Consider the following 22,151-nt stretch of genomic DNA (forward strand, 5'->3'; position numbering starts at 1 on the left):
TGACTTATATTCACTGGCTCAAACTCTTTGTTCTAGTCCTCTGAGTTACTTAGGAAATGTTGGAAAAAGCAACAGTTCAAGCAAAACATAGAAAGGTTCACAGGCCATTCTGGTAATGTGGCTGCGGTATGAAATGGGTCCAAACTGGCACTTTGGAAGAAGCAGTCTCTTCAGCTTCTTTGGCCATCCATTTTCATCCTTGTGTCACCCTTCACTGTGCTAGAACAAGAATTTCTCCATCATCCTTGCCATGAAAAATTCCAAGAAGGACTTTTTGTCTATTATTTTTCCTGCAGATTAACTTCTCAGTCACACTCAACAAGCAGCAATATAAATTCTTGTGTGTCATAATATAAAGATGGCATGGGACATGAGCAAACAGGTATAAAAAAGGACTATTTTGCAGCAGAAGGGGTCACTTTAATTCAAAATGCCAAAATAAAGCTTAGGAAGGGAGTCCTACATTATGGATTCTCTGTCAGCAAAGCCAGTTTAAGGGATGTATCTATTTCCTTCTGACTGTTACCCAGGAGTTGAGGAAAGAGCATGAAGCAGAGTTCAGGGAGGTTTAGGCTGGATTTCAGGCAAATGTTTTTTACCCAGAAAGTGGCTGAACCCTGTAACAGGCACTCCAGGGAGGTGGTCACAGCACCAAGCCTGGCAGAGTTAAAGAAGTGATTGGACAATGCTCTCAGGCACACGGGGTGATTCTTGGGATGTCCTATATAGAACCAGGAGCTGGACTAGATAATCCTGAAGGAACCCCTCCAACTCAGCATATTCTATAATTCTACAATTCTATGATCTCTTCAGCTGACACAGTCCAGGTATTTGTGCAGTCCCACCCTATGCTTCACAGGTGAAAGAAGGCTCTTTTGAGAGGTTTTTTAATCACTTCACTGACCTGGCTGGGGAGCAGTAAAGAGCCATCAGCGCTGGCACAAGTGACCTTTGTACTCTGCTGAGAGGCTGGAGCATGGGAGCCACAGCAGCTCCCTGCAGGCACATCAAATCCATGAGCCAATACCACCTAGGCCTGCAGCCTTACTTTTCCCAAATTTTCTCCCAAAAGCACCAGCAGAGAGAACAAGAAAAGAGCTGTTGTATCAGTTCTGTGAAAACCCAAACACCCAGAAAAGGATATTCAAATCACCTTTTTAAGACTCTGCACCATTTCTATCTGTATCTATTAAAGCCACTCTTCACTGTTCAGGCTCAGATGTACAAGCAAATTGCAATGGGATGACAAGTTATCAGGCATCTGAACACTCATTTCCTGTGACAAATGTGAGCTAATAGTTGCTAATTTATTCAACAATAAAAATCAGCCTGAAGTAATGGAAATTGCTCTGCATTTGCCATGGGACAGGAGTGTGCAATGGATATAGGCAGGTCACAGATGTGTGGAAGGGTGATAACTTCTTACCTTAAGATAACTTCCTCATGTGTCACAGCCTTTGTTCAGAATTAAAAGATACTTTGATCTGATTCAGCCTCATTTATTTTGGAAGTGAGACAAATTTATTTTAACTCCTGGTGAGAGTGGCCAAACAGTGGTTTAACTAAGGCACTTTCGTTTCATTTCACTTCATACATATTAAGCTGAAAAACTATAGATAAAACCCCAAAACAGAAGCAGATCCTCCAGGTTCTTCTTCACCTCTTATTTTCTAAAAATCACAATTTTTCTATCACAGAATTAATGGAATTATTGTGATGAGTGATTTTTCCAAGATGCAATTAAAAATCATAATTACTATTGCTGTTCGTCTGTCATATCTATTACAGCATTTTTGAATATTACCACAGTCTGCATTTAAAATTCTTTTCTGATTAAAAGATGTGACACTATGCACTGTCAGTGCTCAGTAATCCAGGAAACATCAGCCTACAACAGAAAATTACTCAAGTTAAACTCACCCTGAATTCAAGACCTCCTTTTGATTCAATGTCAAAAGCTTCTGTGAGTGGATTTGAATTTACTATGGTAGGAAGAATTGCAACGCCTTCAGCAGCCAATGGAGAAACAGTCACATTAAAGTCATAGACTGAAACACCAGCTGCTGAGTTTTCTTCAACAGTGCTTGTTGCAGGTAAGCCCTTAAGCAACTGGGTTCTTCTTCCTGAAAGATGAAAATGAATGTAAAATTACTTCTGGGAATCTTGAGCTAATAAGTACACAGCTTTTGTCAAGAGCTGCCATTAAGGAACACAAAATGCCCTGACTCTCTTTTTACCTATGAATGGGGGCATTGCATCATAGTAAATCCAGTGTTAATGCCTAAAAAATCCATTTTTTCTTTTATTCAGTCCTATAATGTTGTCATCTAGAGTGTTATTGTTAAAGAATTATTTTACTGCACCATTTGCCTTCATATATGTTTTTATACCTAAGCAAAGAAGCCAAATTTTTTTCTATTTTTTCATTTTTCCCCCTGTACTAATTAGTGCCTCTGTTCACCGTTACATCAAAAAATACCTTGAGAAACAGACCCAGATACTAAAGAAATAATCTTTTTTTGTGGACTATACTATCTGCACCACCTGTTCCCTCCATTTTCCCTCTTCTAATTCTTTCTATGGCAGCTGTGTGCAAGCCTGGCTCTTGAGTAGTGTGAGTTAGTAGCAGTTTCAGGGGTGGTTCTGTCATGTCTCCTGCTTTGAGCAAGGAAGAGCAATCTGGAGAAGTCTTTGCAGAAGATGCAGGCCCACAAAAGCACACTATGGTTCAAAACTGCATGAAGCTGTACATACTGGGGAGGCATCTAACAGATCTGCGCAAGCTCCTTGTTTGTCCAGACCTCTGGTCTCCCCAGACCGAACTTTTTGCTGCCCCTGTCATTTAGCTTCTAGATTTTGGTATTTTTGACAAAGGCCTGTTGTGCTTCATCTTATGAAGAATGTCAGAAAACATAAATCAGGACTGCTTTTGGTGCCCTGAAGCAGCACTTCATTAATCTCACATCCCTGAACCAGCAATGTACCTCAGCACCAGAGTACGGCAGGGCTGACTCTTGCTTGGGGATTCTTCACTGGCTCGTCCAAAACACTCTCCAAGAAAGCTGGCTGTGTTCAGCCAAACTTCCTACACACTGTGCCAAGAAGGAGACAGATACTGCCCACTCAAGGGTCTGGACAGGCTCATTAATTACTGTAATTACAGTAATTACTGTAGCAAAAGCCCCATTAAGTTGTTCTGGTTTTTTTTGCTGCAGAGCTACAGGGTGAAAAGTTGCTACAGGAACTAGTCTGAGACCACTTGAGCTGCAGCCTAAGGGCCCCTCCACAGCTGCATGGAGATTCTCATGCTCCCACACTGCAGATACAGCAGGTTCATGAGTCACTGATCCAGCTGGGATTACTCTGGCATTTATGGAAAATATGGCATTGGAGAAACTCTACAGGTACAGGCTGGGATGTGGGAGACTGTGAGGTGGGAACTGCCTGAAAGAGTTAATCTGAACAGGTCAATCTGACACCTTAGTAGGACTGAGTTCAGCTGAGCTGTTACTGATTTATACCAGCAGGAGCAAGATAACAGTGAAGGACTAAGTTTTTATTACTGTTATTAGAGATTCTGGAAAACATCATCAACAAAAATCACCCATGCAAATGAGGCTGAGCTGAGAAGGGCTTCTGGAGATACATTTCCATAAGTGGAGCTGAACTTTGAGTGTAATCTCCTGTGGACAGTACTTGATGAATTCAGCTCACTCATCAAGCCACAGTTCATTAATGGAAACCATCTATAAAAACAATGAATTAATTTACTAGTATTTAGAAATGTAGAAAGGAGTTGCTATTTTTGTATTATCTCCAAAGATTTCATTGGCTTTTTATTCAGAATTTGTCTTTCTAAATAAAAAGTTCTTACTTCTTTATTTTTAACTGAAATTTTAGGTTCTTCATCTAAATGCTTCTTCTTTTTCCAACCAATTTTACAAAACCCCTCCTTCCATATTCACAAATCCTTGCTTACCTCTTTACTTTGCAGAACAAAATATTTCTGAAGTAATTTAACACATTATTTATCAGAATTATCAATGACAATCATTGACAAATGATGAATACAATGATATTAGTTTGGAAAAGTTTATGTATATTTAAGACTTATTTGTCTGTGATGTGCCAGTCTTTAGAGTGTGTTTGAGTAACACCTTCAAGATTTTCTCTATCCACCACCATGCAGGTTAGAAAAATGCTATTTTTCAAAGAAACCTGAAAGTCACAGGCAGTGTCCTAATCAATCTGCCTAATCAGGCAGTTTTGGGAACATCAGGAAAACCACTGAATACTGTCAGGTTTCTGAGGGATTGCAGAAATCTTACAGTTCCTTGAGAACAAAATGACCCTACCTGAGGAAGTAGCTTACAGCAGCAACAGTGCTTCATGTGCCATACAGACTTCAGACAGTTTGAATATCTACTAAGTTGCTAATATACGAATACTCATATTGGCAAATTTCCCATGTATTTACACTGATCAAAATTAGTGATTTTGCATCACTAATATAGTCCATAAATTTCTTTCTGTTTGGTCCTGTTTGGTTGCTTGTTTTACTTTATCAAAGAGAAATGTTATCAATATTTGAAAGGAAGATACTGGAGTATAACTACTAGTTGTTGTTTCTTGGAGAGCTGACCTCCTTTCCCACTCCAGTGCTGTCACACTGAGCAGTGGCTATTAGAAATGAAGTGCCTCATTAAACGAAGTGTTTTAGCAAAGAGTCATATTCTCTTCATTATACTGCTGTAACCACAGAGCCCAATCTATTTCAGTAGGAAAATAATTGTTACTTGATTTTTCCCATCTGTGTCTGATCCCTAAATATGTATTATAAAATTCCCTAGAGAAAGTATAACAGCCAACAGTGTTCTAATTTTAGCAGCATGATGAAATCATGTTCTTACCAGATACTACTCCCAGCAAAATTAGGAAAAGGATCGTGCTCCTCATTGTCTTTATGACCCTGTCCTTCATGTTACCAGGATGCAAACTGAAGGAAGATCACAGTATGTTTTCTGCAGTTTAAATCAGCTCCTCCTAAATTCTTCCTCTTTTTCATGTTGAGCAGTGAGAAATGAAACAAAGGACCCACGTCTCTAAGGGAGTTCCCAAACACTGTCAGCTTGTTTGCTTGTCAGGGAACTGCTCCTTGCTGACACTTCATTCACAGCCCTGGTCTGTACTTGGGAAAACAGTCATTAATTGTCCTTCCACTATAATAGTCTTATTCAATGAAGCATTATGAAGAGAATCTAGTATTGTTTAAATCTGGAAATACCATGCCGCTTTCACCACTCTGTCAATGAGGTGCTCTCTTAACACACCAGAATCAAATACTCGTGTTTTTTTTACCCAAACCTAGAACCTGAAGTTTTCTTACTTTTCTGACTACTAAAGAATCACTCAGACAACAAATACTACATATTTGGAGGTGGGGCATGTGCACATGAGGAAGTCTGTACATGATGCAGCTTTTCTGTCTCAGGAACAGCATGGACCCCCAAAGAAGCGCACTGGCTCCCTTAGATTAAACACTTAACTTGCTAGCCTACAATACAACCAAATTTGGTTTGTTTTTTTTTTTTTTTTTACTGAGGAGAGTCCTAGTGTTATTTCATTGAGAATAGGAGAGCAGTGACACTAATACTGGACCTGAATGAAATATAGATGCATTAGGATTGATTAATAGAATAATTTAGCCTGGAAGGGACCTCTGGAGGTCACCTAGTCAAATATCCAGCTCAAAGCAGACTTAATTAAATCAGGTTGCTCAGGGTTTCATCCAGTTGATTCTCAACACCTCTGCACAAACTTAGCATCTCTGCTAAGAGGAAGAATTTTGAGATTTATAGTTAACACAGCTGTGGAGAAACCTGAATGATTTGTGATCTAAGCTGGCATCTCTAGATGTTTCTGCATGACCCTTTCTGGTTGTCCCACTGAAAAAAACAGTTGCTCAGAAAGTTCTGTCCCTTGCTTCTGCGTTTTGTGTAGCACGAGCACGTTAATTGAACATGCTGAACATGAGCAGCCAGTTCAACACTGGGGCAGGTATTACCTATGTTTCCTGTATTCACACCTTAGGCTATGGTACCTATGTGGCCTGGAGAATTCTGCTGACACAATGGACTTGGAAAGGATGCGTCAGTAAAGCCTACTGATTGGAACAGAACCACACCTATCTGATACTGATTTGAGAAATCATGAGAAGTACTCATTTGATGGCTAATCTGCATCTATTCTAAAGTGCTTCTAGGATCTTGTAATGGTTTAAAGTGGATGTGGCCACACTGTATCATCTGGGAACAAAACCTGTAGTACCAAGGAGGCTGATCTTCCTTTGTCCCAGGAAATGTGTGCCTAGACTTCATGTTAGTAAAAAAAGTGTATGGAAAATCTCACCCTCAAATGACTTAGATATGCTGGTAAAAATGTAAATATATTTATATTGTTAAAAAATTCTAACCTGCCCCTTTACTTATCAGGTCTTTGCTCATCCCTTCATAGCATTTCCTGAGTTCACAAAGAAACTTTTGATCTGACTGGACACCTCACAGAGATGAGGTCTGTGTGCACAAGCATGAATCCGGCTTGTACAAGGTGACGTCTTGTACAGTGATCTTCTACTGAATACCAGAACACTGGTATTCCCTCCTTTTGGTTGTAATGTGTAATCTATCCCATTACAAGCCAATTTCTTTAAGTCTTGAAAAAACTATAGAAACATCTGGGATAAGTTTCAAAGTCTTTCAGATACATTTCTAAATTGGTTTAGTATTTATTTTGAGTGTTAGGACTGATTCCATCCTATGCTCTGGATAGCTAAGCCTTCTCCAGAACTCAAAGGTCACAATTTTATCCTTTATTTTCTTTCTTTTCTTCTTAGGCTGGGGTTTGGTGGGGAGGAGGAGGATTTTATTTTGGTGTGGCTTGAGGTGTTTTTTCTTCCTATAAACGTAGTTTTCAGCTTCTTTGTTTTGATCCTCCTTCTGACAACGTATACAGATCTACTTTCAGCAAGGATTCAAAGTCCATAAACATAAACCAGACATTATTTATGATATAGACACTGTAGAGAGATACAGGAGACATGTATGAGAAAGGTACATGTGCTTGAAATGCTATCCTGTCCCCAACTTCACCTGGAAATGCAAGAGTGATTGTTTCAGGTACTAAGCGAATACCCATGGAGTAGTTAATTTCTGCTTTCCCTCTAAATATGTCTCCAGGGCTTTCAAATAGTTCCTGCTAAGCCTCATGGTTCAAGCATGTTGTGAGGAGACTGTAAAGGTGACCATGGAGATGAGGGGAGAGCCAAGCATAGCACACAGGAAGGGGAGTGTGGAGAGCAGCTCATTTTGGTGGAGTAAGGGTGAGTATAAAGGACTCTGGCTCTTTCTTCTGTCTTGAGTCACTTCCAGTGTGTCTCATTACTTTCCTCAGATCTCTCATTTATTTTATTCCTCTGAGTGGAGTTCTATGGCTCTCTGATTCAGTCTGACAGGCTGTGAGGCATGAAGTGAAAGGGGAGCCAGAATTAAAAGAGAGCCCCAAAGAGGTTGAAAATCAAGTAGGAAAAAAACATATGAGCTGGTTAGGAACAGGTGAATTAGGAAAAGGTGAGCAAGGCAGAAATTTACTGCCAAGTCTAGCAACAGCAGCACTTACACTGCCAGGAGGTCAGGAATGAGCTTTCTGGGAATATAATGCAAATATATGAAGAGAGGTCAATGCAACATTAGCAAGAACACAACCAGGGAGTTTTCAGGCAAAATGGAGGGAAGCTCAAAAAAAAGGGTTTTTTTTTAATTCTTTGGCTTTCATGATGACTTGCAATGTAATTTGGGTGCTTTGGAGCAAAAAAAAATGCACTTCTGAAAGATGTCTTCTGGATAATCAGGTAAAGTGGGGAATATGAGGAAGATGAAATATCTTTCAAGAGATGAAAGAATCCTGGTTCCAAAGAAAAGATCAACAGATGGGATGCACTGCTCTTAAGTTGGGAGAGAGAAAGAACATGAGAAGTGAGGGTTATGAGGTGGGAAAGATCAGGACTTGACGTTCAAGCTTCCAATTGCCTGTGCTCAGGAAAGTGAGGGATTTCAACAGAGGCCAGCTTCAGAGTAGTCCACTTGCATAACATAATGTGCAGGTTCAAGATGTTCAATTGTTTTCTACGCATTTAATTCTCAATTGACTTCCAGTTTGTCAGCATCAAGGAAATGTTCTCTTACTTTTCAAACACATCAGAGGCTCAACACATAATTTTTCCATTAATGGTTACTTCAGCCAGAGAAGTGTCTCTCTTCTCTTTAACCAGAGAAAGCAGATATTTTGCTATCACTGTGGTAATTACTCACCAAAAATTAGGCAGCCTAAGGAGAATTTTCATACACCTGATTCAGCCTCAATTTATGATTTTTATTATTGTTGTTTCATGAATTATATTACTGAGACTGTTAGGTTTTATTTTCATTTCCTTTCTCTTTAAACATTACAGCTTCTCCAACCCCTGCCTTGGTAGCCTTTCCTAAAATATTAAAATGGTACCTTAGCATCCTACACAAGAAACTTATGCACCATTTCCTTCAATTTCTCAGCTTCCTTTGTACCATTTCTTAGTAACAAGAACAAATAAAAGTCATAGAGTACTACCCATTCTACATTAATCATACCTATTGCAATCCCATACTAGCTAGGTCAGTAACCCATACAATTATGAAAAAAGTCCCAGGCAGGTATTTTTCCAGCATTGACTTGTAAACATGTAACCCCCTTTAGTCACTCCATTGACAATTATCTTGAAGTGCTTGTTAACAAGAAGAGATTCCATCATGCTAATTCTGTTTTGGGGATCCAGGTTTAAGTAAAGAACATCCTAAAATCTGTGAGTACACACAGAGGGCTGAAAATGATGCTGTTGTCTGTGTTGAAAACAAGTCTTCCCATTATTCCAGCAGTTACACACTCGAGAGATGAAAGCATTTGCCAGAGAAGAAGGAATCCTAAGAGTCTGTCTTTTGCAACAAAGAATTTGAGCACTTATTTTAGGACCACTGGGAATATGAAAGGCATTAAGTTAGCAGAGACTGTTCCGTTCTTCCCATTCCCTCAGCTCCATCTAGATAAATGTGGACTGAGGCAGACAGATGATTACAAGGACATGAATTCAAGAAAGCTCTAGAGGTACTTGAATGCTCCCAACGTAAAGACCAAGTGACATCAGCAAGGCCACACAGAAACTCCAGAAAAGCCAGAGGTCTTAGTCCCACTCCCAACAACAGTCATGACAACTGTAAGACATCATGACTGTAAAAAACACATTGTTGATAAATGTTTTTCTCTTTAAGAACTTCTTGTGCTGCTTAAAAATATTACATTTTCTTCTTCCTTAACAAAACACAGAAGTCAGCGATAACAAGTTTTAATATTCTTTCACCCAAGCAAAAGTAGATGTTACCAGCAAGTATTTTGTGTCTGGTGATTTGAGATCAATAATGTGTTGTGGCATAGAACATTTGGTGCCTGCAAGAAATCATGTCACTTGTCCATACCAGATACATATAACACTTGACTTTTAATCATGTCTTCCAAACTAAGTTCTAGTGCGAGTAAAGATACAGTGAAAAATGTGTTAAGGCCAATGAAGTCTTCTTTCTGCATTTACTGGTTATTGGATGAGGGCCTGAACCCATGCAGCAATACTTTGTACCTCATTTTACAGCACTTACTGCATATTACACATTTGTTATTGTAATTGCTTGGCCACCTGAGCTGTTTGGTAAATATATAAACCAGGCTGTGAATAGCAAATGATCCATGTGCAGCAAGAAGGAATGCTCTGGGAAAACATGGGTACACAAACTCTAAGGTTTCTATGTACACAGTGTGATGCACTTCATTTAGTCAAGTATTTTATTATATCAAGCATTACTTAAACGGGCCTTCCCTTTTTATCAGCAAGAGGCTGATTATTTGATTATTTGATTGTTTTTGCAAAAGCAACGTTGCGTTTTAGCACATGTAAAATACTTTCTATTGATTTTGAAAAAACAATCCACAGAAAACTGTGCAACTAACAGAAAAGGGCATGGCTGGGCACAGGGTGAGGGCTCAGGTAGTGGAGTTTCACACAGAGATAGATGGGTTTTTACACATAAGTTACTCCAGCCTTTGAACAGGAGGAGTGAGAATAATTCACTACCACCTAACAGTGTGAAATTTTCTTTGTTTATGGTTTCAAAAACTTTGAGATCTTCAGCTGGGCTCTGTGGCTCTCCAGGGGACCAGAAGAGGGGTGTGGTATAAGCAGGGGTGTTTTACTCTGCACCTTTGTTTCAGAGTACTTAATTATTGGAAAATCATGATCTTGTGAATTACTGTGATCGTGGTCTCACAAAAATCAATGACAAGCTTGATTTTGAAAGCAGCAATTTCAATAAACCTGGACTCCACTTTTGGAGTGGTCCAAAGGCAAAAAAATCCTAATCACACAAAGGAGATAGGCAATATTCATTGCTGGCCCTGTTCCTTGCTGTCTATAGGCTCTTTAACTAGAGAAAACATTTAGAAATATTACACATGGATAGGGTTAAATTCATCCAGGTACAGACACAGAATTACTTTTTCACAGTTGCTGACTTTAGATTATGCTGATTTTATATGAGAGCAAACATGAGTGGAAAAACTAATCCACTTATAATTGACATGAGGCAACATTATATCTGAGTAATGACTTGACTGAATCTGCCACCACATTAATACACAAAAGGCAGCAGGAAACCAGTGCAATATTCTGGATGTTTATATTTCTTGTCTGTGGATTTGAGCAGCAACATCATGAAGCAGCCTGAGACCATAAGAGCTCTCTTAATGAAACAGAAGATCCCACACAGTAAACCTAGTGTCCAATAAATGTTTTGACAGAGAACTGTGAAGCTGTAAAGGTAGGTGGATGAACGCACAGAGATTTTAAAAAGCCCTACAGCCCAGATTGAGTTTAGTCATATAAAACCTGGCTGTTATAATATCAGCTGCATGGGTGATAACAAGGAAACAAGGTCAGGATGTGTCCCTTTGCTGTGTATTGCTCCCCTGACCACTGTAGGAGCTGAGGGAATATTGCCATCTAGTGCCACACAGAAATCCAGCTGTCTAAACAGAAAAGAGCCATTTAATTCATGTATGCAATGATGACAAAACATCCTAAACCCAGCTATATTATGTGCCAGGGACATCCTTTTGGTCAGTGCCTTTGCCAGGTTTGTTATTAGAAATGATACATTTTTCTCCTTTAAAAAATTACTGTGTGTGGGAGCTGAGTCATAACACTTCAGAGGAAAGACCCTGTTCAGTTGTTCTGAGATAGTGAAAAAAGTGCAAAATATTCTCATAGCTGCTTAGCAAGTAGCTGCCAGAAGGATGGGATGCTGTTGAGAATGGGATTTATCTTGCCTGCCTTAAATTTACTAAAACACAGACCAGACAATATATGTTATTGTTCTATGGTCACCCTAGACTTCTTTTGGAAGCAAAGAGGCACTGCTAGGGCCCAGCTGGTGTGGCCAGCTTTAGCTGTTGCATTTAGGATGTGATGTATTATATTAGGATTAGGGAAGTTATGTACTTTTGAAACATCTGTTTCTCTGCAGAGACAACAAAGGAGTTTGGGGATATCTGGTTCTGATGTTTGGAGCCTTTGAACCTTCAGTACCTGTCTCTCAGTACCATTTTTTAACTAGATAGGCAATAATTTTGAGGACTTGTTGGTGGAAAAAACACCACTTTTAGACTTCTAAATTCCATTATCTCAGTTGTGTGATTCTCATTCAGGTTGGGGGGACACATGTACTCACACAGAAACTCCTGCTGGCCAGTACCAGGGTACAGTTGCTGCTGGGCAGGTGCACTGGGACATGACACATTTCATATTCACCTCTGTGTGCAGCAGCATTATGAAGCTCCTCCTGTTGTCATGCCAGAAAGGGCCCTTAGGGGTGACAGAGCAGTTCAGTTCCCTTCAGCCAAAACCCTGCTGATCCTGAGATGAGGGGGTTTCAATCAGCACATATGTTTGAGATACTTTTAATGAGGCCATCAACTCACTTATCTATGCTACCAAATATGTGCCAGATTATAACAATTTTCACTCATTGCCCATCTGGAGCAGATTCAAACCAGTGGTTGATTTTCAAAAGCAATTTGAAAATCAAAATCAGTTAAGTAATCAAATCTTCCAAAGCTGCAAATAATGTCCATATTTTCAAGCCAGCAACATCATGTTTATAAATGTTGACTTAAAATTACTTAAATGTCCCACCAGTACCCCTGAGTTAATTGCCATGTTATTGCTTGTGGCTGTGACTTTCCCAATATTTCTATCTACTAGACATGTAAAGGAAAGGATTAAATCAAAAAGAGCATAAGAATCAATAATATAAAAAAAATATTGTTTTTCAGCCTGAGAAAGTTTTAGACACCCACCACTCCTTTTCTTTTAAATAGAATGAGTGCCAACTGAGCAAGAGTCTGCTAAGTTAATTGGCTTATATTTTAAAAATCCATTATTTCACATCATCAGATATAAACCTCTACATCAAATATAAATCCTTTCATTTTCTACACTGATTTAAAATATGATGCAAAAAATGTGTATCTGAAATTCCTCCAAATGAGGTATTATTTAGATAATAAAATGTCTCACAATAATACTACTGTATAAAGTTACTGATGTCAAACTCTGCCAGGATTTTTAGGGTTGTTTTCTTTGCTTTTGTTCATTTGGCAGTCTTTAAATGTGGTATTAGAAAATAAATAATGTTTATTATTTTTGTGCACAAAAAAATGTGCACACTCCTGAGTGTCCATAATGTGAATTAAAATTCCATCTGAAAAGGAACCCGAAAAGCAAGGGATTCTAGATTTATAAACAGGTTTTAAAGCACATAGAAATGTGACTTTCCAAAGCCCTCACTCTTAGCATCTCAGTTCCCCATAACTAAGTTTAGCTAAAAAAAAAATCTAAGCTAACAGCTTCCAGAAATAAATAGCAAGAAACTGGCAGCAAATTCTGGAACTCCCCCATACCTCTTAGTCCATGGGGACACTGACTGACCTTTCAGATGCAATACGAACCCAACTGATTTCCTCAGGCTTTTGTGTGAAATGAAGCCTGACTCAGACAGTTTGGGTGTTCTAGGCAGGCAGGAAAGGATTACTAACATCAGCTCAATATCTTAATTGCTGGACTTAAGAGCCTGCATACTGCTGGATCCAGCACAGAGAGAAAGCTCTCACTGACTTCACCAGGATCTGGATCAGTCTTTTAAAGTTTGAAGGAGCTGGGGAAGTGGCAGGAAAGATGGATGGCAGATTTTACCTGCTGTACAAACTGCTGGGACTATACTGACATTGCACCAGCTGAGCCTTTACACCAGGACATGCAGTTTTATGAAGCTGTGACATAAAATAGATTCACAAATTGTTTTCCTGTGCTAAGGAGCAGCAGTGAGATGACACACCAAATCTCTTTAAGAATCAAGAAGTGAACACCCCAGAATGTCCACACACCCAGCAGTCTGGCTGGATGAAGTCTTAACATAAAAAAGGGTGGTGTCCATTTAAGTTGAACATCAGCACCTATTTTTCTTCTGTTTCAATCAACATTAATGGCAAGCGGTGGGGCTTGCATATTTTGCTTTACTGATATTTGCAAACATCTGAGATTATTTCCTTGCATGAAACATTTTTCTGGGCATGGACATTTTTCTTAATGAAATCAGACTAAGCTGCACAGTCCACTCAGTTGTGTCATATCAGCCTGGGCTGTCCCATGCTAATGCACCTGCACAAGTGCTGGTGTTGCTGCACAGGGAACTGGATCCATGAATTGAGGCTGGATAAGAAGTGACCAAGTGGATGATATGTACAGGAACAAATGGACAGGAAATAGGGGTCTAGGCAAAAAAATTCCTGTGGAATACAGCCTGGAACACACCCTTTGTTTATGTTCAGATGTGGAGTAATGCTGGTTCAGTTTGTGGGATATAGCAAGAGTGAGTTTTAAAGGTCCTGAAGCCCCTAATGTTGTTGTTGCTTCTGTTTAAAAAACAAACAAACAAAAAAGTGCTAAACATTATACTGTTAGTTTTTTTCTGTTGAATTAAATGCTCTGTGAAATAGCACAGGGACAGTCACCATGTCCCAGCTAAATGGTTTGTTTGTAGCAAATTATTTTCTATTTTTACTGAAAAAGAATTTAATAAAGTCAGAAACAAACTACATCTTGACAGATTAGCAGGATTGCTGCTGTTAAAATAAATTTGTTGCCAGATTTGTTTACAAAACTTATTTTTTCAGGGATGGGTGAACTTCCTGGAATTTGCCAATCTTTTGAATAAATATTGAGGAGGATTTGTAAAATGAAAATTAATTAAAACTTTTCCTGTGAGTGCAGACCAGACATTTTTCCCAGTGTAAATAAATTGCTTGAAAGCTAAAGGGAACACTTTGAGGGAGGTGGGTGGAGAGGCAAGGAAATTTGAGCACTGTCTTTCCTTTTCCAAACAAAATTTGGGGTATAACAACTATGACTAATACAGGAATTGTAATTTATATATCAGATTTGATATATCCATTTTTAACTTGCTTCACAGTTTTGAACTGACCTCAAGATATTTGACTTCAGCTTTCAAGCTCCTCAGAGATTTGTTTATTTTTCTACAAATCTTTTTGGTTTGGCTGCTTCTGTACAATACGTGGCAGATGTGCTCATTTCTGGATGTGGAGCTTTTTGATACTGGCTCCTATGTATGGTTTGCGTCGCTCTAAGAAGGCTTTGCAGCTAGCTTGGGTGGTATCACTACCTCAGACAAAGAGATAAGCTTACTGTCATCATCCATTCATTCTTCTGGGATAAGGGAAAGAATCAGATAATGAAATGATTATCCTAGCCAGGAAGAAAACAAGGACAAGTATTTGCATTCCACCTTTTAATTCACTGCAAGTTGGTTTTATTGGTGGGATTTTGGACGTTTTATTATTTTTACAAGTTATCATGACAAAAATACTCTTCATCTATGAAACAGCAGACAGCAAACCTTCTACTCTTTCATGCATAAAGTCAAGGAAGTGTCACTAAAGTCCCTTAGAAGGATTTTTCAGTGACTTCTTTGGAAAGGAAATCCAAAGATAGATTTCTAATAAAAAGACAAACATTCCTCCAATTTAGACTAAGATTTTTCACTTTTTTTTTTTTTTTCTTTTCTTTTCTTTTCTTTTCTTTTCTTTTCTTTTCTTTTCTTTTCTTTTCTTTTCTTTTCTTTTCTTTTCTTTTCTTTTCTTTTCTTTTCTTTTCTTTTCTTTTCTTTTCTTTTCTTTTCCTTTCTTTTCTTTTCTTTTCTTTTCTTTTCTTTTCTTTTCTTTTCTTTTCTTTTCTTTTTTTTTTTTTTCTGGCAGAATGTCCCTAACCTGAGAAAATAGTCTTGGACAAAAGCCTTCAGTGCTACAATTTGGAACACATTGTTTCAGACAGGGGCAGAAGTCAGTCTAGCAGTGGATAGTCTGCAACGCCCAGCAAGAACTTGAGGGACACCGTCACTACTTATCTAGGTGAATCAAGTACACGGGCCATCAGTAAGTCCTACAAATAAATTACAAAACAGTTCATGGATTTCACAGAAGACACAGGATTTTAAACCATGCAGTATTCAGGCAAACAGTCTTTCTTTGATTCTTTAGGTATCAAATCAGAAGGATTGATTCTTCCCAATCACTTTTCTCTAAAAATTTTCCAGCTTTTAAAATTACCATGAATGGTCTTAAAGGTTTGATTAGTTAGAGCTACCACACACTGCTGCTGTACTAATTAAATTAAACTCCACTGGGTCCATCCTTCCAAAGCCTTGTGCATTTGAGCAGTGTTTCCCATGGTCATATGTATGAAGCTGCATGTTGGCAGGATGGATAAGAATCTCTGCTTTAAAGACAGCCTCAAGCTTTTGCTTAAAGAGGCTAACACTGCCACTAACAACTAGGAAATCCTGGCAGATAGTCCACATGAATATCTCTTTCTATATTTGCACAATGTCAAACACACTATCAGCACTGAATAAATAATAATCATAGAAACCTGGAGTCAGCCAGGAAATAGCTGTGAATGAGACATTCATATTTTAAAACCTGAAACTGCAATATTATCTTGTTGTGATTCTGGGAAAACTATTCTTTTCCTTTTCCCCTCTTGTTTTCTTTTCCCAAAAAAGAAGAAATGCTAATACTGCTGCCAAAGGTACCAAAAAAACTCTATTTGGTCCTGTATTACAGAATTAAACATCTGAAGTGTTCTGCCTGCTAAATCCTTTTAAAAAGAAAAATGGAGAACAGTGCTGATTTTAAATCCAAATAATTTATTTCTAAGTGAAAAAAAATTAGAATACAACTGCATTATATGGGAAAAAAAGGAAGAGAAGCAGAAAAGCAAGGCAATCTTGCTTTTGATAATGTCTTGGCAAAGTTGAATTTTTTTCTAAATTTAATTGAAACTCTCTGTTTAAAAGGATTTATATTAGCCACAAATCTTTAAAACAATGAGCAAAATTCATGAGGAATTCAGTCTCCATCTCTATAGAAAAAATAATGAAGGACAACTCTCTGTAGTAAAGCTAGTTGAAATTGGTAACTCTTATTTAATTCAGAATCTTGACAAACATTCAGGGTTACTCCTTCTTCACAAAAGAATCATTTATTTCTCCTTTTCTGTTCAGATGAAGGGCTCCTGTGGCAGACTAAGCATGTTTTAAGACTGTATTTTTGTGGTTACAGATGAGAAGAAACAGATTCTTACTTTAAAATCTGGTTTTATAATTGTTGATGGGGATACACACAATTTTTTTTTAGTATATTGGTCACCTTTAACAGAAATACAAAAAGATATGAGATCTGAGGACTGTCCCAGTATAATCAAATTGCAATTAAGTTAGTCCAGAAGCATTTGTCAGAAGATATAATGGCAAGGATTATAAAGGAGAGGAATAAACTGAAAACACAGAATGCCAAAAATCACCATCTGCTGAGATGATGGGAGTATCATGCTCAAAGCTGTTAAGGTGTTACTAGAGCTGTTGTCTGTTACAACATTAAACAGTTAATTGCAGTTCATGGGTTTTAAGTAAAAGGACTGGGGACTGCTTTTTACCATAGCAACCACAAAAAAGAAATCTCTTCCAGCATGTGTGCAACATGCGCCAACAAAAAAGCAAAGAAAATAAATATATTTGGAATTCGGCATTTCAACTATAATTATTTGGAGAAATTTCTCTTTCCAAATTTACATTCAGAGCATCCTGGAGAGAATTAGATGCTCATTCCAAATTTACCAAATGTCTTTCCTGAGGGACAAGAAGATGTATTACATTCTGTATCTTTTCCCACTAACAACTGTTAGGATGACTCCTGCTGCTTAGGTAAATAGAGTAGGGAAGTGAAAAAATACAAAAGAAAGGAAAACTTGATCATCTCACTAATGTGTGGCCACGTGTGCTGCAGACAGGATGAGGGTATAAATGCATTGGTCAAGATCATGTGTACCATTGCTTACCTTCTGCAAGCCAACCATATCTGCTGTCAGGTCAGATCACTGAGGTCAGCCTACTTGTGATCTTTGAGCGCAAGAAATATGTTATGGTGACAACACTGATTGTTTAATCCCAGGTCAGGTCAAGTTTGAGACAGGGACAGGAGAAAAGGAAAGTGACAGTTACATCATCATAATGCCTAAAACACTAACACATAATATTTTGGTGCCAGTGGTATGCCTTATCAATGTTACTTTTTGAAATAAAATGCTGATGAATTCAAACATCTTTCCAGACATGGCTCCATTTTGATGGAATAGTTGTTTTGAGATATGATTTTTCCAAAGCCTTTGCAATGTCCAGACAGCTGTAGAGCCAGCAGATCAGAGAGGCAGCCCAGCAAGTTACCTGGAGCAATGACCTAAAAGGTGAGCCAGGCAGGTGAAAAGCAACGGGGAGCTAGAAAGAGGGAGGTCCTGCCAGTTGCTATCCCTAGAGGATGTCCCAAGGGCAGGAAGCAATAGGAAGGATTGTATTTCACTAGCCCTGAAATAACTAAAGGTTTGAATATGGAAGTGTTTTTAAAACATCTATTGTAGCTGCTGAAAACAATTATGTCTGTGGCATCTGCCAACTCTCATAATTATCTGCTGTTGTTTTAAAAATGTGTATGGGAAATTTTACAAAATCTAGGACCAATAATCCCATGGCTGACACAGCATGCTCTTAGACTCTTACACCACAAATGTAGTGTGAGAACAGAACAGAACAGAACAGAACAGAACAGAACAGTTGGCTACATTAAGATTCAGATTGACAAAGACAGACTGAGGGGGTTTTGTCAGCTAATGTAAAAATTTTCATAGGCAAAAACATTAAACCCTGAATAAATGGAGTAATTCACCCTCATATGAGCACTTTCAGAACCCAGAGATGCTATTCAAATTTTCTCTCTACAAATCCAGAAGACACAGGTTCATGGCTCTATTCACCTGTAAGCTCTCCATACAAGACATTTCTAACCCCTCCAATGTAGACTTACCTTTCAATTTCAATTCCTATTGTATTGCTAGTATATATTGTGTTTCTCAAGGTGCTGTTGTTAGGTCTTGTCACCACCAAAACTCACTCTGCTTCCATACAACCTCTAACATTGTATTTTTTTATAAGAGCATGACATAAGTTTTGCTCCATTGGTTACAAACAGCTTCAGAAATATTCAGAAGTACCCAGCTCTACTGCAACATGAGCACATTACTCAATAAAATGCCACTGCTTATGCTATTAATAGATTTCAGTGAGTTGTATCAATTTTGCTAATTATGATGATGTGGGAGGGCACAGAAAAAGGGCTCCATCTCTCCTGTAAACAGAAGAGTAGACACCTCTCTTTATAGAAAACTGACAGTCAATATACGCTTAGAAAAATAATCTGCTGCAAAACTTTTCAGCCCACTATACATAAAACATTCTCATTTGCCAGCTTTTCTATGTCACAAGCCACAACATATTGTATTATTTTGAAGTCATCAGTACCTGCAGTACCAATACTCTTCTTAGTGCAGAAGGAAAAACAAGCATTGTTTTATCAGATTACTACAGAATCTTTGAATGTCAATATGAATGCAAGTAAAATTTTAGGAGCTCAGGCTTAGTATTCACAGAAAGAGATTCCAATTCCATAGAAAGAGGAAGAGGAGTTCATGCTTAATTAATGGTTTGAATTTGAGTATTTTCAAATCATCTATTATTATTGTTATATATTATTTGGCATAATTAAACACAGACAGGGAATCCACAGATGCCTGCTGTCTCCTAAAGAAAAAGCACTTTTTTCTCTGTCAATTAAAGGATTTGGAAAACAGCAGCTAGTTCTGTTTATAATCTTGGATCAAATGGGTATCTGAAGTTGAATTACAAGATTCTCAAATGCTAATTTTGTAATGATTTTTAGTTAATTTTTTTCCCCTTTTGTTCACTTTTCATTGGTCTTGTTACTTTTGCATATACCAGATGTCACATGCTGAGTATCTACAAAACAGGATTTGCTTCAATGCACAGATCTGTACCACTGGATGTTATTAGTCAGTTAAAATGTTTGATGGCCAAAGATGTACAAAGACTCTCTTAATCTGAGCCTGCAATGTTGCAGTTTTAGCTCACAGGCATTCCAGAAGTATACACCCTTCATAAGTAACATGGGATATTTTTAATGATGTCTGAACTTTTGTCTTCTTTACTAGCAATGGTTTCCATTTAAACCCAAAGCAGTATTAGTAGTATGCTTATACTTGGATTGCTTAAAGAAAGAGTGCCTCAGGAACACTCAGGTGGTTTGGAAACCACTGGTTTCCAAAAAATAACAAAGGACTATGTATTTTTATCATTAAGAGGAGTATTTAATTAAAAGATTCACTTGATCTGTAAGACTATAACTGAGGTCCATCCACATCAGGTCTCTGCAACCACATTGCCTTTGTAAAAGGTCAGGTGAAGTCTGATGACAGAAGTTCAGGGCAGCCCATGAGAGGTTTATACATGTAAGTTAATGCTTAAACATCACACATAGGTTTACTTTACATTTAGTTGTCAAACACATCACTAACTATACCCCAATTCCTGCTAAGGCCTTCGAGATCCATTTTGACCGAGTACAGAACTTGCAGTGCTTACCAGAAGATACTACATCTGACTCTTACGGGTTGTAATGGGAATCTTATTAGGACAAAGCTCCTTGCAGAGTTAGCACAACGATGCAAGAGCTACAAGAGAATTCCCTGTATAATAGATGAGACACAATTGATTTCTGGCACTCCACTTCCAGCCTCAGCCAGACATACAAGATGAACAGGCTTGCTTTCTTCTGTGATTTCAACATGTCTGCTTCCTGTACAAGCTGGAAGTAGGACATACCATAACAACTGGCAAAACATTTCAGAACCTCGAGCAAGATGTGATTGGAGCCAGCTTCTAGAAGCAGAGAGAGCTTGAGGAGCCATGTGAGCAGGCTGGGCCCTCTCTGCTCTCCACTGATCCAGGGACCAAATGTGACCTTACCAAAGGTGTAACAGTGTGATTCTCACTCTAACCTCTTTTCTGGCTGGTCCCAAACTTTCACAGCCAGGCTGAAGGACACTCGAGTGACTGCCAAACACTGAGGGACATCCCTCCCAGGCTGAAATCTTCTGGCAACCTGTGGGTGCCTCCCCTCAGCCCACTCACACATGGCACCCGGCCCTGCCAGACATGAGTCCCTGTCTACTGCGGGGATCAATGAGCTGCTGAGACAGGGGGACTGCCAGGGCACCAGCACTTGTGGAAAATTATGGGAGAGGAGGCAGACCCCTGCACTGAGGCCAAGGGACTCCAGCCAGGGCCAGGGGAAGGACTGCTGGCTTCCCAGGGAGAGGAAGAGAAGAGTTGGCTGCTGAGAGGAGGGGAGAAGGAAAGGGGACATGCCTCAAGACAAGAGGAACCATTTGGAGAAGAGGGCAACTCCAAACAGCTTTGTGATGGAAGAGGCAGCTCACTGGTAGGAGAGGTAACTCAGGACGGGGAGGGATGTGCCCCCCACTAAGGGAGACATGGGAAAGGAGAGGAAATTCTCCTAACTGCAAAGTAGGGGATAGAAAACAAGGCATTGTATATTAAAATACATGATCACCTCTGGTGAGGCATCTGGACCCAAGTGGGACGGTGGCAAGAGAGTAGCTGAGAGTGAAAACCATGCCCCAAACTGCTGTTCCAGTGGAGCAATCTGGCACAAGATGAAAACACACCACACAAGGTTAGGGTAAAGTGACAGAAAAGTGGGAACAAAATTCAGAAAAGGGAAGCGTTTGGGAGAAGGCGAGATACAAACAGGACAAATATGGCATCTGTGTTGAAAAGGAACAGGAGAAAATTGGCTACAATGCAATGAGGGAAAGGCAGAAAGCTGCTGTTTTGTGCTGCCACCACACACAAACATGGCTGGTGAATGGAAAGTTATAATATACATTATTCATCAGGGCAAACTTAATTTTTAATGAAAGAATATTTCTATGCCTACCTCACGAGAAATGTGTGAAGATCTTTGGGGACTCATGTTTTGTGGTTTTGGTTATTCACAGGGGCATTTTGAGAGAGCAAAGCACAGGAAAGCAGCACACTATTTGAAAGCAGACTTCACACTGAGGCAAGGTAACTTTCTCCATCCCCAAGAGGTTTTATATCTCAAAATCTAAAGAAGTTTGCTCTGTCTTTCAAAAATGCAGGGAATTCCTACAGCTTTCTTAGTTTCTGTCCCAACTAGACAGTTAAGAGCCTTCCTCTAAAATCTGGATATGGCCTTTGATAATATGATTTTATTTTTTAATAAAAATATTATTTTTAATTTGTTATTTTAAAAATATTTTTAAATAAAAATATTATTTTTAATTTGTTACTATTATTTACCAAAAATTCTCTTTCAAATAAAAAAAACCCAAACAACAAACCAGACGATAAACAAAACTGATGAATATTTAGTAAGTATAAGACAAGTGATTTGCTGCACCAGTGCTAGATATGCTTTAAAATTTTAAGAAACAG

At 38.7% G+C, this 22,151-nt stretch overlaps 1 protein-coding gene across 1 annotated transcript in view; it reads right to left on the bottom strand.

The window, feature by feature from the left end:
• CDHR3 (cadherin related family member 3) overlaps window positions 1–22,151 on the bottom strand; it is a 57,220-nt gene that overhangs the window by 28,743 nt on the left and 6,326 nt on the right. The window contains exon 3 of the mRNA XM_005526075.2: window positions 1,921–2,123. Within this exon, the coding sequence (XP_005526132.2) occupies window positions 1,921–2,123 (203 nt within the window). The remainder of the gene's footprint in view (window positions 1–1,920; window positions 2,124–22,151) is intronic.

This window comes from Pseudopodoces humilis, chromosome 5 (assembly GCF_049639895.1).
Source record: "Pseudopodoces humilis isolate 2021_Gansu_Grassland_sample_001 chromosome 5, ASM4963989v1, whole genome shotgun sequence".
Classification (NCBI taxonomy): domain Eukaryota; kingdom Metazoa; phylum Chordata; class Aves; order Passeriformes; family Paridae; genus Pseudopodoces; species Pseudopodoces humilis.